At 38.2% G+C, this 14,528-nt stretch overlaps 1 protein-coding gene across 2 annotated transcripts in view; it reads right to left on the bottom strand.

Moving 5' to 3' along the window:
* The window catches only part of SHC3 (SHC adaptor protein 3), a 58,965-nt gene extending 44,900 nt beyond the window's left edge, over positions 1-14,065 (bottom strand). The window contains exons 1-2 of one of the 2 annotated variants that reach the window (XM_049796655.1): positions 14,003-14,065; positions 10,996-11,157 (exon numbers count right to left, since the gene is read on the bottom strand). In XM_049796655.1, the coding sequence (XP_049652612.1) occupies positions 10,996-11,145 (150 nt within the window). In that variant the 5' untranslated portion in view covers positions 11,146-11,157; positions 14,003-14,065. Of the gene's footprint in view, positions 1-10,995; positions 11,780-14,002 lie in introns of those variants that run through there. The other variant, XM_049796654.1, reaches the window with a different exon arrangement.
* Between the last annotated feature and the right edge of the window lie 463 nt (positions 14,066-14,528).

The following is a 14,528-nucleotide window of genomic DNA, read 5'->3' as shown; positions in this document are numbered from 1 at the left end:
CTATATTGTTCTATTTCACATGCCTTCCTTGCACTGAGCTGCTTAAATGATAAAAAAGAATCAATCCACTTTAACATGACAAAAAATAATTTTTAGTTATATATACCTACTTTTATTTTAGATATATTATGTATATGCATGTATGTATTTTTATATATACACTGACCTTGAAATCCTATATATTTACTTCAAGCATGCACAAAGATACAGTGCCACTGTTATTAAGAATGCTTATCAAGAATCCTTAAGTCTAAAAAAAGATCAATTTTTATTATTTTTGAAACACAGTATATAAATATTTATAACTATTTTAAAGTTTCGGCAGGCAGCTGTGTATTTCTATTAACAAACTGGCAAATTTGATTATACATAAAAAGATAGCAAGATTTGCCAATACGCTGAAAAAGATGAAAACAAGTTACTCCTTTTTCTCCCACAGAGATCAGAAAACCTGTAAAGTTCTTCTTCAGTAGCTAGGGATTCATATAACCAAAGAGACCTTGGAGAAAATATGAAGCTCCAAATCTTGCTGGTGATGAGGCACAGAGAGAGCACAGCATTTGCAAAAGAAAATATACTTATGTGCCACCGATATCAGGACAGAAGGTAGAGCAATACTAAGCAATAGTTTCCATGTCTGTTAACACATCTGTGAAGTATGATGAAGACCTTACGTGACTAAATATTATCAGTTGCTGGGGAGAGAAGGCATCTGTAGAAAAGCTGTGGGACTACATGCAATATTTTCACCATATTTCAGAGTATAGTTTCCCTCTGTTGATAGAATGCATTTTCACTTGATTTTACTGGAATAAACTGGATTTTTTCTATTTTTCTGGTATCAGAGTTGCAGACAGGAATAGCTGTAGAAATCTCCACACAACCGAAGAATATGGGGCATCTTACCAGTAAGAAAACAATTTAAAAGTCTATACCATAAACCTCCATAAGAAAAGAAGAATCCATTCTATTTGGGACACATCGACAATTCTCACTAGATATTAATAGTGGTTTTACATTTGTCCCCTGTGAAAGCATTCCAGCAGCATCTCACAATCAAATCATATGGTAAGGATTCAGAACCCCTAAAAAAAAAAAAAAAAAGTCGAAGGATTCAGCTAGTGGAAGAAGAATATATTTTATCTTATCTCGAAAAGCAATTTCTTAAGTCAACTCTAAGGTCTCATTTCTTGCTAGTAAGGGGAAAGATACCACTGGGAAACAAATTTTGCTTCTGACAATTTTCTAATCTACATCTCAAATGGGGCTGAAAACAACACATCTTCAAAGAAAATACCTTTTTCTTATTTCTCACTCGTATGTGGATGCAATAAGATTGCCAACATCATGCTCAAAAAATATTCACACAGTACAGATGCTAAATGGACTGGGCTTTCACAAGATTGCACAAAAATCCCATATCAGTAGTTTTGTATGTACAATATTTCTTACGTTCTTACTTTACAGATGTATGGTTTTGCATGCAAAAACTCAGAAATGCTAGAATCGGAAGTGCACACATTGGTCAATGATTTATACTATTATTTTAAATGTAAACACATTCTGCATTATGCCTCAATTTTTTGTATGTGCCAAAAGTTTTCTTTAAAAAAGACTACAATTGGAAAAATCTGTAGTTCTATACTTTTGAGGTTTAATTTAAAAAATATATAATACCAGATGAATGCAATTATTGCAGTGTGATATTAATTGGTGTGAACCACTTATGCACTGCAGTATCACAGATTAATTGTTTCATTTTCACAGTGGCATACTTTAATTCATTGAACACTTTCCAGACTGTTTTGCCTGCTACCTTGAATATCCACTAAGATATATTCCCCCTTAAAGCACCATGCAGATTAGTTCTAGCAGCTTATGTTCTGCATCAGAATTCCTTTAACACAAACATGCAAAAGCTTCTGCAGCCAAAACATTATGCTTCAATAGCTGAAAATTATAATTAGACATTTGAAACTGTAAATACGGACACTGTAAATATAACTAGTTATTAAAGAACTTATACTACCTCAGTCATTAAGTAGAACTGCTTGATGAGGAGTATTATTAAAGCACAGACCCAGAAGATGGAAGATCTAACAGGTGCTCTTCCACTATGCCGAATATAAACCTATGCTAAGTATCTGAAATGCTATATGGCTACACTTTTGAAATTGTACATTTGGAGGTGTGATTTAGGAAGGACCTGTCACTCTTAACACTGAAAATCCAAAACACACAGGGAGGGAGAAGGAGTCCTTTTTTATATGAATGCCACATGTATCTCTGGTCTTCATCACAAGAGTCCAGCCATTAAAACACATCCTTTTCCTTAATCTTTATCAACCTCTACCTTCTTATGCTTAAGCTATAGTCACTTATGTTCACAGTAAGAATGCCCAAAAGATGACCTCCAACGTGCAGAACAGAGGAATAAGGTGAGAGATGTCCCAGGATGGATTTCAAGCATGAAAAAAATCTCTCAAATGTCTTCTTGCAGTGTAAAGGCCATGAAGAATCCCAGCAGAGCAGCTCTGGTGGGCTTGGGACCCCTCCCCACCACCACTGCCCAAAAGCAGGATGGGCACCCACAGCTCCCAGCTTGTGCTCCCACGCTGAGCATCCCTGTTTGTCCAGCTCCTTGGCAGAAATCAATATATTGCAGGAGTGGGTTCATATAACATTTCTATTTAGTTAGTGCTTTCTGCTTATTTTATGACTATAAAATTGATTCACAAAAGGTTCAAAATGACAGAAAGATACATATTCAACAATCACTATTTTAAGTTTTCTCTTCCAGAGTTGGCTTGCTTCATGTTCAGGCTATTTATCCAGTGTAACTAGTACTGTAACGAATGGTTACAGAAGAGTCTCAAATACAGGTAATCTACACTACATAAATAAGAGTATTTTAAGTACTCTCAATCTTGTTTCAACTTGAAAAGTCTGCTGCACCTAACTCTACAGGCTGCGTATCAGTTCTACTTCTTCAGACGTCTTCATAATTTACTACTCTTTCTGCCTATCACTGAGCAACCTGAATTGCAATTCGTAATGCTGATCTAAAAAAAATGCATTCATAAATATTGCTCACTTCAGCCTCACAACATATACCAGACTAAGTTTCTAAGATGAACAAAACCTATCTTGTATCTCACTGTATCCAGGGTATTCGCCAAAACTCTGATCCTGCAAAACATTCATACATCATATGAACTTTGAGCTTATAAACAATTTATTGTTTTTTACAAAACATTTTTAGGTATGCATTTCATAGTGAAACTTCTATTTTCCCTGTCCGCTGTTGCATGCACTGTGTGCTCGGTGACCTTTGACAACTATTACAAGTGCATCACAGAAGACCATGATTCAAAGGTAGCATCTGCTGACCTGGGAAAGGCTGTCTTTCTGTCCCTCCAAAATTTCTACTCTAATTTCTGTCTTAAAGGCACTCAGTTTGCAAACTGAAAAGATATTTTCCGATTTGCTTATTCTGCCTAGCCAGCTAGAGACCTTTTACAGCAGCAGACCTTCACTCTAGCAACTTTACAGAGCAGCTGGGTCTGGTGGAAGAGCACTGCACTTGGGTGTTGTGTAAGTCTCACCTCTGTAAATCATTTCCTGGAGACACCCTCAAGCAAATTACTTAAATCCTCTACATCTTTATTTCCTCTTCAGTAAAATCGAAAGATTGATACTTTGCATTAAATAGTACTTTGTATTAAAGGTTGTAAACAAACATCAATTTGTAGAGCATGTGGATCTATTAACAACGAGTCTTCCATAGGAACTAGGGTTTATTAATATTATTATTAGTCCTAGAGTAGAGTGAGCCAGACTTCATTGCCTTCTTAATGCTGCTGAAGTGCTGTAAGAGAAACAGGTTCAATGCATCTGCCAGTGCAGCTTGATTTCATACCAGGCCCTTGTAAAGCTCATTAATTCTGAAGGTTTTTATCATGCCTGAGTGTTGTTAAGGATAACAGTCATCTAGGAACAGGAGGACCATACTGGGGACTGCCTTCATAGTTTCTGTCTCTGACCCAAGAAAAGACTTTGGGTAGATTCCAAACACTTGGCTGATATGTTTTTAACAGTTTATTGTGGTGTGTGCAGCGCAGCTTCACACTTAATCCTTTCCTTTCAGAAGGAGACTCTGCACAGTTTATTTACCTGGCCTTCTCTCTTCATTCCTGCTCCGCATTTAGAAAAAATAAGTAAAAAAGAATGACACTGTAGCATCTGCGCTCAACATGTGGCGACAAAACATGGTCCCTGCTTTTGGTGGCAAAGGTGGTATTTCTGAAACATTGTAATTTCTTGGGAAGTTCAGGGTACTTTTAAAATGTCCTGTGGTTAGTTAAAGCAGCTTGTCTCTAAGAAAAAAAAATACTGTTTCTGATAATTACTTCATCAGAGGTATACAGTGTCAAATGTCAGTCAGGATGCTGGTGTCCAATGAGACACGGACTCCCTTGTATAATTCCTGTGCTAGTAAGAGCCAAAAATGGGAATAAAGGCACATTAGTACAACAACATATCCAGAAAGACGGAAATGGTGCTGAGCAAGTTAAGACAACATCTTAAGATGAAATATCTCTCTTTCAGTCTTGTCCTTATTATTTCAGGTATTTGGTCAACTTATGTCTCAAATTTCAGGGTTTGTTCTGAGATAAAAAGACAAAAAATTCAGTATCAACAAATATAATGTGATGGCGCTGTGGAAAAAAAGGCCTAGACAGCTTTTTCTGTTTACCTCACATCATTTTCTTTGCACCTCTTTATAACCTGTTTATTTTTACCTTTTATCTTTTTGCTTGCCATTCCTGTCTAATTTCAAAGGGCTTTTTTCAGTCTGTAAACTTTTAGCTGTGACTTGGATTGTCTGAGTCAACATTTTGAGACTGAAAACTTTCCTGGCCCTTTGAAAACTTATTTGAAAAATCTAGGGGAATATCTATCACTTATTAAACAAACATTCTAGCTTACCCTTACTGAATTGCATCGAATCCCCCTCTGAAAGCCAGTGATGACTGGAAATGTGGTTGCATTGAGTCCCATCATTATTTCCATCACAACTTAAATGGACAGTCTCTGCCTCAGACCTGCCTGGAGCAGCCAAAGGTAGAGCTGCATCGCATTTTATCATAAATGTATAGAATCAAATGAAATATGAATATTGCATGACTATGTAGAGCTACCGAGAAGCAATACTGATCCCCTCTTCCCCTATGACTATGGAATTGGTTTCATTGCTTAGGGGAGCAATCACACTGAAAGAGTGTCAGTAGCTGGGAAGGCTTGTTGTCTCCGGCATGGTCCCGGGGCAGATCTGCATTTTTTCCCATTGCAAACAATGTGAAAATTTAATATTGATACTTTGTGCATTCACTGCAACTTTCTACCATAAAATGAAGCCAGGCTGTAGCACAAGTATAGCTAGTGTGTTAGTGGAGACAAGGTTCCTCAATGGGTTATGTGGCTAGGGGACAAAGGAATGCCCTGTCACTGGGACAAAGGAGTGCCTTGTCTCCAGCAGCCAAGAAAGGCATTGGTTTTCCCTCAAGATCTCGATTCATGTGTGTGTTTTCTTTATGTTTGTAGCAGCAGATATTTACTTTGGGCACATGGTATTCTTACCGTAATCATTATCTGAAGACAAGTAAAGAAACCAATAAATCAATTTCCAAGGAAAAACAGAGAAGGAATTCTGGCTGAATGCAGTTTTACCTCCTAAACCAACCAGCTAAATTCAACAGTGGATTTTAAAGCTGTAAATAACTAGCAGGATTGTATAATTTTTGCTTTAAACGAAAACAGTTCTGACTTTACCTATTTAAATCAACATTAATAGTGCCCAAATTGTGTCACTTATTAAATAACCCTAGGTGTGGAATTTATGCCAAAGCTTCCAAGGCATTTTGCAAACACTCCAAATGTACTGCAGAACAGACATTCATGCTGAGAGTTGAATCCTTTAGCACTGAAATCATTACATGCTTTGCTTTCTATGAAAGGTGTGCAAATGTACAGTAATAGTATTTGAGTTATGTAATTAGAATAATATCATAATTAAAGACTCTACTGTATGATTTCTTCCTATAGAATTTGATTTAATTTCTGTGAGAAATGCTCTTTTCCTATCAGTGGGCTGTAAAACAGACCCACAGTGTTTCAGATCCATGGAGCTCAAAAAATAGGTTTTTGACAGAGCAACAGGCACCAATATCTTTTTTTCATAGCCCAAACAACAGTGAAAGAAAATGCGAAGAATACTAACTGATTGCAAAGGAATATGGCATACTAGGAGGGATTAACCAATGCTGTCTTTGTCACTTCCTTCTCTATCCCCTAACGTGCATGCATGCAGCTTTAAAATCCACGGTGATAAGCCAGTTTCATGAGTCTTTAAGCTCTGTCTAACACTGTTTGGGTACTTGGGTTGAGGATAGCAGACTCTGAACTAACAGATCAATATTCAGTCCTTATTATCACCATATGGCCGAAACACACAACCCGCTTCTTAAACATGCAAACCTCATTACAGCAGGACACTTTGAGACTGTGTTCCTTATTATTAGAATCACATGCACGAAATCCTACCGAGTATGGTTTTACTCAGGCCATGTCAAACTATGAGTGATTAACCATTAACGCTACAGCAGCTTGACTGACAGAAGCAGAATTTAAATCTGATTTAAAAAGGAAAACAAACAAACAAACCTTGCACAAATTCTTCTATCATGAAGAGAAATTTAACATTGACCAAAAAGAGAAACTAACAAGTCTTGCTGTAACATTAATATATTTTTTTTTAATATTTTTTTTTTAAACAGGTAGATTGTAAATTTTACTTTATGTCTGTTTAAAGAGGTAAGAAGGAAGCAAGAAACCCTCTTTTTTTTTCTTACAGGCTACGCTGGATACCTTTCAAACAGCTAGGCAAACGGTACCACCACAAAGCCACAAAGCATTGGTATCTTGCTCCTACGTGAAACTAGCAACAAATCAATTCTAGTTAGCACAGAAAGGAAAAAAGAGAAACGTTTTTCCAAAGAGCCCTGAAGTCTTCTAGGGGAAGGCCGCATATGTTGCAGTTTCCACCATGTTAGCTCCATTTAAGGCTGTGCTTCACAGTCTGGCTTAGCCACTAAAGAGAAAAGTAATTTTGTAAATTCTGTGTCTACTTGCAGAGATCTGCTAAAATCACAGCTGCCCTACATATACACCGAAGGGAATACTATAGTACAAAATAAAAGGATGCAATAAGAGCATGCAACACTGCAATTCAGTTCATCCTTTAGCACATACTTAACTTCCAGCATACAGGAGTAGCCTCAATTATTTCAATGAGAATGTTCCCATAAATAGTGTCATGCAGAAATGTTTGCAGAACTGAAGCCTTTACTCGGTGATATGTTTGAACAGCTTCACGGAAGATGTCTATTTTCCTCATCAGATGTAAAACGCTGTTATCCCCTCCCAAGACATATAAGTGTTAAAATGTTAAAGAAATAATTGTAGTTAGGATTATACTATTTAAATTATTAATATTACAGCAAATTATCTAATGTGCTGCTCACTGAAATATTATTTGCCTGGCTTGCGGTGCTTCTTTTAGATGAAGTTCTTTTTCCTTCCTATCTCTCAGATACTATCTTTATACCTGTTTCTTAACACTAGATTTGCCCAGGTCTGTTCCATACCACTGTTGTGGTTTTACAGCTCATTAGCTCTTCCAGATATACTGTACACAGGGATATAAAATTATGCTATAGTACTTTCAGATTATTTAGTTTTTAACTTCTGAGAAACAGCCTTTTAAGCTCATCAACACTTGTTACAAAACCCAACCACGAGTCACCTAGACAGACATACATTCGCCTCTTGCCTGTTGATTGTGCTCTTAATTAAATGTAACAAAACCCAAAACGTTTATGCCATTACCCAACTAAAACTCATAAGTAAACATTTATCATTGGAAACAGATTTCACTGAAACATTTAACTACTGTTCCATTACACAGTTTTACACTTTTTTATTACATGTATTTGTTTTTCTGACAACATGAACACTTATAATCACTCCCTATAGTAATCACTCCCTCTGTGGGGAAAAGGCTGAGCTCTTCAATGACTTCCATCACAGCAAACGATTTAATTTTTTTTCATTAATCCATAATCTGTTAAACTGTTCAGCAGTGGTGTTCAGTAAAATATTAGTACCTCGCTACTTAATGTCCCTAATACGGCTATGGTCATTGTCCGATTTGTTACAAAAATATTTTTGTTTTTGTGAAAATTTTGCTGTTAAAATAATAGATTAAAATGCAATGTGAAATCCACAGGGAGAAAAAAATACAGAAAATGCCAGTATTTTTATGGCTGAAAATAATTCCATCACAGCAGACCATGAAGATCAGAACACAGTTCCTGTTTGCCACAATCCTACATCCATTTTTAAGCATCAGAGTTACACTGCCCATTTAAAAAATGGGTAATACGTGAAAACATGGGGACAGCAGTAAAGTTACAGATTTGTCATACATTGCATATAGGAACTTTGTGTCTCTTACTTCAGAAGATTCCAATGTGAGTTATCAAACTGGCCAGTGGTTACAGTTTACCCTGTCCCATAGATAATTTCATGTTTTGAATGTGAATTAATGAGAAAAGAGTAACCCAGTGCACATTTACACACAAAATGATAAAAGCTTTGCTGGTTAATAACAAATCTAATTTTTGTCTCATTTAACTAATGGCATGTGGAATTTTCTGCAAGGCATATGGTACTAATTAAACATGGTACAAGTCCCCCAGATAGTCAATATAGCCATGAGGTATCCAAGGAATGTTTCCCTTCAGTGTACATTATCTATGTATTGATTTGATGGTCTGAATGTATAAAAGCCCTGGGAACTAACAATGTTTAATGATGTGGGAACTGCACTTCTATTCTTATCTATATGAATGCTGCAGTTGCTGAGGAAAATTCTGAGATACTTAATGAACAGGCAAATTATGAACTAACCAGGACCAGTTTGTTTTCATCCATTAACCACCAATTTTGATATTTATTTTTAATCTTTGTTTTTACAGTTAGAGCACTGTTCTATGACTCTATATGCCAGAGAGCATGAAGTTAAAGATATCACCGTATTTTTTTAACAGAAACAATAATCTAGATTCCATACATTTTAATGACATTAACAAACACCTAAAATGTAAGTTGTATAGTGCTAATGATTTATTTTGAAAATTCTGACACACAAAATGTATATAAATACACTTTCATGTATTTGACACCAGCTGTGCTAATTAAAGTATTTGTTCTACTATCAGTGTTAGATATGGGTTAATTACTAACTTCAAATGTAAGTCCACTTCTATTTAATTTTAATTCTCTTTTCAATTCAAGGATATCGCCTTCCTCTAGGATACAGAAGGTCAACCTCTGAAAAAATTAAGAAAATGAATACTGTGTTTGTTCTGCTTCATAATGATCACTTCAGGTAAAACAAACAGCAGCAGTGAATTTTCATAGTCATTATCTGTCTACTTACAACATCCTAAGCAAAATAAAAAATAAAATAGTTGAGTTCCCTGAGCTAATGGGAAAATGGTAAATGACCTTCCGTTAACCAGAATATTTCCGTGCAAAAGAACAACAGCGTCTCAACACCACTATATCTAGCATCAGTGGGTTATTTTTACCACGACACTTCTCGAAGAGTAACAGAGCAGCAGTCTGTGTTCTGAAAGGTAGCACTGACTCTTTTGTAGATCCAGTGAATTTCAGAGTACTAAAAAAGACAGTAGAATTTCAATAATGCTCTGAATTGGCCAACTTACTCAGTCTACCATCACTTGCAAAATCTACCATCACCACTAACAGAAAGAAACGAAAACTGCTTCCTAGTGCTCCAACTGTTAAATATGCACTCTGCTTTTGATAATGAGACTTGAGAAAAACTGGAGAGAGTTAAGCAACAAGGCTGTTACTCAGTTTTAAAGCATCCTGATGTAAAGTCACAATGTGACTTTTATACCCAAAATAAGATGAGATTAAAAATAGACCTCTATTAATAGTCTGCCACAAAAGAGTTTAACACTTAAGATGCAAAAGCCACTTGGCAAATAAAACATGGTGACTGAAGAACAAATTCTAGACAATAATGTTATTTTTATACTTTCTGCACACTGTGCTGAAAGGTGTAACCAGCATCTTTCCTGACCACAAAAAAAAATTGCACATACCCTTCTCTCAAAGGCTCTAATTTAATAGGTCATTTCAAAATACTTTAAAAGCATATGGAAATATTACCTTGTAATCTTAGGATTCTCTGCTCTTTGACATGCTGTATCAACAAACTGAAAAGAGCAGTAACATTTAAGGTGGCTGAATTCTCATTATGTAAAACAAGCTGCATTTTCCTGCTCTACCCACAACAGTATTTCTATTTGTGGAACATGGTAAGAATTGCACTCTGTGCCTTACTGCTCTAAGATTTCAAATATAATTTCACTTTAAAAACACACATGTCCTTAGAGGTATTTTCAAACTGAAGTATCATGCAAGATTAACAGTTCTTCACACATCAAGCAGTCCTTCTTTCCTCCTGTATATTGCACCAGACATATTGAAAGCCTATGTATCCATGATATATACAGTATGCCAGATAACACTGAAAACCGAATTTCAGAAGAAGGAAAAAAACCCCAACCCCGAAAGTAAGAAAACCAGCTTTTAGCTTAGGAACAGTATTTTTACACAGCTGTAGAACATTATCTGACAAAGAACCTATTTGCAGGTTCGCTCTAATTTGACAAATTAGCACAGCTTCCCAACCCTGCCTTCCTGTATTTACATACCATGCATTATGCACAAAAAAAGGAATATACAAATAGAGATCCTTTCAGCCTGTCTAGCCTGTCATCAAAACCAGCAGAGATTTTTTCATTGATAAAAACAGAGAATGGAAGAAATCAGACCAACCTTCACAATGTACGTCACACCAGGTCCCAGGATCTTCTCACTCGAGTGCAGCCATCCTCGAGAGGGTTTACTGACAAAGCTGCTACTTTGATTCCAGTCTTCACCTCCCGGGTGTGTCTCCTCTGACCGTGTTTTTTTCCCCATGCTCATCTTGCTGGTGTCCTGCTGAGAACACGAAGTGGCAGAGACAAGGTTACATGTGTTGTCTGAAGCCCCTGCTGCTGAGCTAGAAGCACCTGAGCTTCCCTGCAACTTGGACACAGCAAGCTCCTTTACTGCAGAGGAGAGGTTTTTGATACCCAAAAGGCTGCCCGTGTTAGAGAGTTTCAAGTGGGACACTTTATGGATGAGGGTGCACAGGGTGGTGGGTCCATCTTCTTGGTCCTTGCGGAGAACCTCTGGCGAGACCAGGTATGAAGGTGTTGTTGAAGTCGTGGCAACTGCTGAGACCTTGCTGTTCATGGACAAATTGTGAATAAGATCATCAACTGATGTCACTGAATCATTCCTGAAGCGGTTATACTTGGTACGTTGAAGCATGCCCTTCTATCTGGTTTCCTGCATATGTTCTGGCAAATCTGATGCCAACGCAGGAGATGCCTGTGCTAACATAGCAGGCGATTCATAACAACATGGATGGATAATAGGATTTGGGGGTAAAAAAGAAAAGAGTATAAGGAAGAACAAAAAAAGATATATTTTTAAGAAATTTCTTATGGTTCCCCGTTAAGGTTGGGTGAAGTAACAGTTTTCTGTGACAGAGATCCCAGTCCTGCTTAGAGCTGCCAACTCGCTCACAGCAAAAGCATGACTCACACAAATGAGAAGGACCCTTTTCAACAAAAGGCTCAGTGAACACTGCAAATCACTTCCTGTAGCAAAAAAAAAAAAAAAAAAAAAAAAAAAAAAAAAAAGACTAAAAAAACCCATCCACCCACTTACAGCACACTAGCACCAATCAATTCTCAAATTTCCTTTTCCTATCTTCTCAAACACATATTTCCTTCCAACCTTTAATTCTTCACCACCACCACCCCCCTTTTGGTACCAAAGGCAATTACCTTTAAAACTGAATTAACAGCCTTTACGAAACACTACACTTTATTCTTCTGTTTAAATGTTCTTCCACCTCACATATTTGTGAATCTATAAAGAAGTCACAATTAGATAGCAAATATCTGTATAAATTTTACACATATATACTCTCCCCCTCTCCCCCCTCCGCCCCCCCCCAAAACACAGACACCTTGAAGGTTTTCAGAACAGATGACAGAACTAAAGAATATACACATTTTCTTCCACAAAAGCAGCCTAACCGACTTTACAAGTGCCTTTATGTCAATGCTGTCTCTCACGGAAAGTGTTACATCCCATTTTTGACAGAGAAAGAAATCCTTCTCCCCTGTTACTCCACAACAACCTTCTATTTTAATGAAGGAATTATGTAAGTACCTATGTGTGAAGAAAAGTATTTTTCTGATGTCCAACAACAGGCTTAACAGATGTTTTTTCTTTCACCACTGATACTCACTCCGAAGAAAAACATGAAGAGGGTCTTCAATTCACTGCAATGTTTGGTTTAATTCTGAAAAACTGAAAAAAAAACCCCTAGAAGAAGAATATTCTAAAATCCAGGTAGCAGCAAACTGACATCCTGCAGTGAAAAAAAAACAAAAAAAATGCACCAGGTCTTATTAAGCACAAATGTCAGCCACAAACACTTTATCTGAGAAGTAGCAAAACATGCAGAAAACAGATATTTCATTTCTCCTACATTTTTTTTTGAAAAATACAAAATGTGTACAGCATTGTGATACACAATGCCCATCACAAGCCATATGGCTCTTTCCTATAAATTGATCTTCTTTGAAAAATATCTTTTGGATATAGGACAATACGCTGCATTATAAACAAATTCAGACCAGAGAAGTTGCATAGTGCAAAGTTATTTTTTAAACGAATGACTAACCGCAGCACAATTTAAAGGAAAAAATCCTGCGGAATTCCTTCCCTCTCCCATGACTAAAAGCTGCAGTACACAAAGTGCAAATACAGTGAAACAGCCAGCTCCAACGCAGGTATTTAATTAGTATATTCATGACACATTAAATTAAGTCAGCACCTCTTATCCCAGCAGTGATGAGCAATGGCAATGTCCTAGTCAGTGTAAAAGCAGGTTTCTAGAGATCTGCAGAATAGCCTTTCACCACCACACTGCGAACCTGCTACAGCATCCACACAGCATTCATTCCTCTCTTCGTCCTCCTAGCATAGCAACAGCAAATATACACACCATAGGCTATTTTTACGTGTCTCTACTGCCCAGAAAACCCTATTGCTCCCCAACGGCTCTCTTCATTAGGAGCGGCTAGCGAAACTGCAAAATGTGAATGAGATTCTGTGCCTGTGAATGAAAGGGCTGGCTAGCATCCCCACGTTTCTGTGAATGAAGCGAGGCCTCGCAGCCTCTGCCAGGCAATCCCTTGGGTGCTCACCAGCCCAGCCAATACCAGCCGGCTCTGATGACTCATTCAGCAAAGCCTCGCTCGATAGTGGAAGATCCCATTCCGCGCACAGGCGGCACCTCTCCTGCGGCAGCAGCGGGAAAGGCAGCCGGTGCCCGAGCAGGCGCGGGGGGGGGGGGGGGGGGGGGGGGGTCGCAAAGCCCCCCGAGGGCGAGGGGCTGCTGCCGGAGAAATGCACGGGCTGCCCGCGGGGGGGGGGGGGGGCAGGTGACGAAGACGGCGGGGGTCGGCTCTGGGTGTCTCCCCGACGTGTTCATTCGGACGGTTCACTGACAGCCAGGATGGGAGCGTGAATGTGCGCGTTTTGTTTCATGTTCGATTGCTCTCTGCGTGCACCAGCAGATTCACAGGTCTTACGGGTCTGCCTTCAGACACCCCCGATGCAAAAAAACCAAACAAACAAGCAAAAAAAACCCCACCCCCCACCCCAACAAACCAAAACCAACAGCTGCTGGAAAAAAAACCCACATATACTTACTTACCCTATTAGCAGAGTAGATGTTTAAAAACAGTATGACCGTCAGTCCACTGAAAGAGAGGCAGAGGGAAAGCTAAGGGGAGAAAAGCTCCCCAGAGCACCAGCGAAAGGACTCATTTCTGACACTGCTTCACTGGACACAGAAACGCTACTAAGACACCCGATGGATGTTGGGCTCTCCTGGAAACCTGACATTAGATGTTGCAAAGGAATAATAGCCGCTGAATTACCCAGTGCTTGAAATCTGGTGCTCATTTCAGTGTCTGGTCTCCTTGACAAATCTGGCCCTAAATTGAGAGAACTGAACATTTTAAAACCTTGTCTTCTATAGTTCTTGAGACTAGAAAAGGCAGGTAATTTTGCCCTGCAGGCAACAGGTTCAAATCCAACTCCAGGAAATAATGAGTGAAATTAGGAGGCCATGTAATGGGCATAAACTGCAATTACAATTAGGATCTAGTTAATTCTAGGCATTTCCAACAACATTCCTGTAGCTTGCACACTGACTACACCATGCTAGCCTTAAACAA

This window comes from Accipiter gentilis, chromosome Z (genome assembly GCF_929443795.1).
Source record: "Accipiter gentilis chromosome Z, bAccGen1.1, whole genome shotgun sequence".
NCBI lineage: Eukaryota > Metazoa > Chordata > Aves > Accipitriformes > Accipitridae > Astur > Astur gentilis.
Note: the sequence above shows the minus strand (reverse complement) of the source record. Positions and strands in the feature narration are given on the sequence as shown.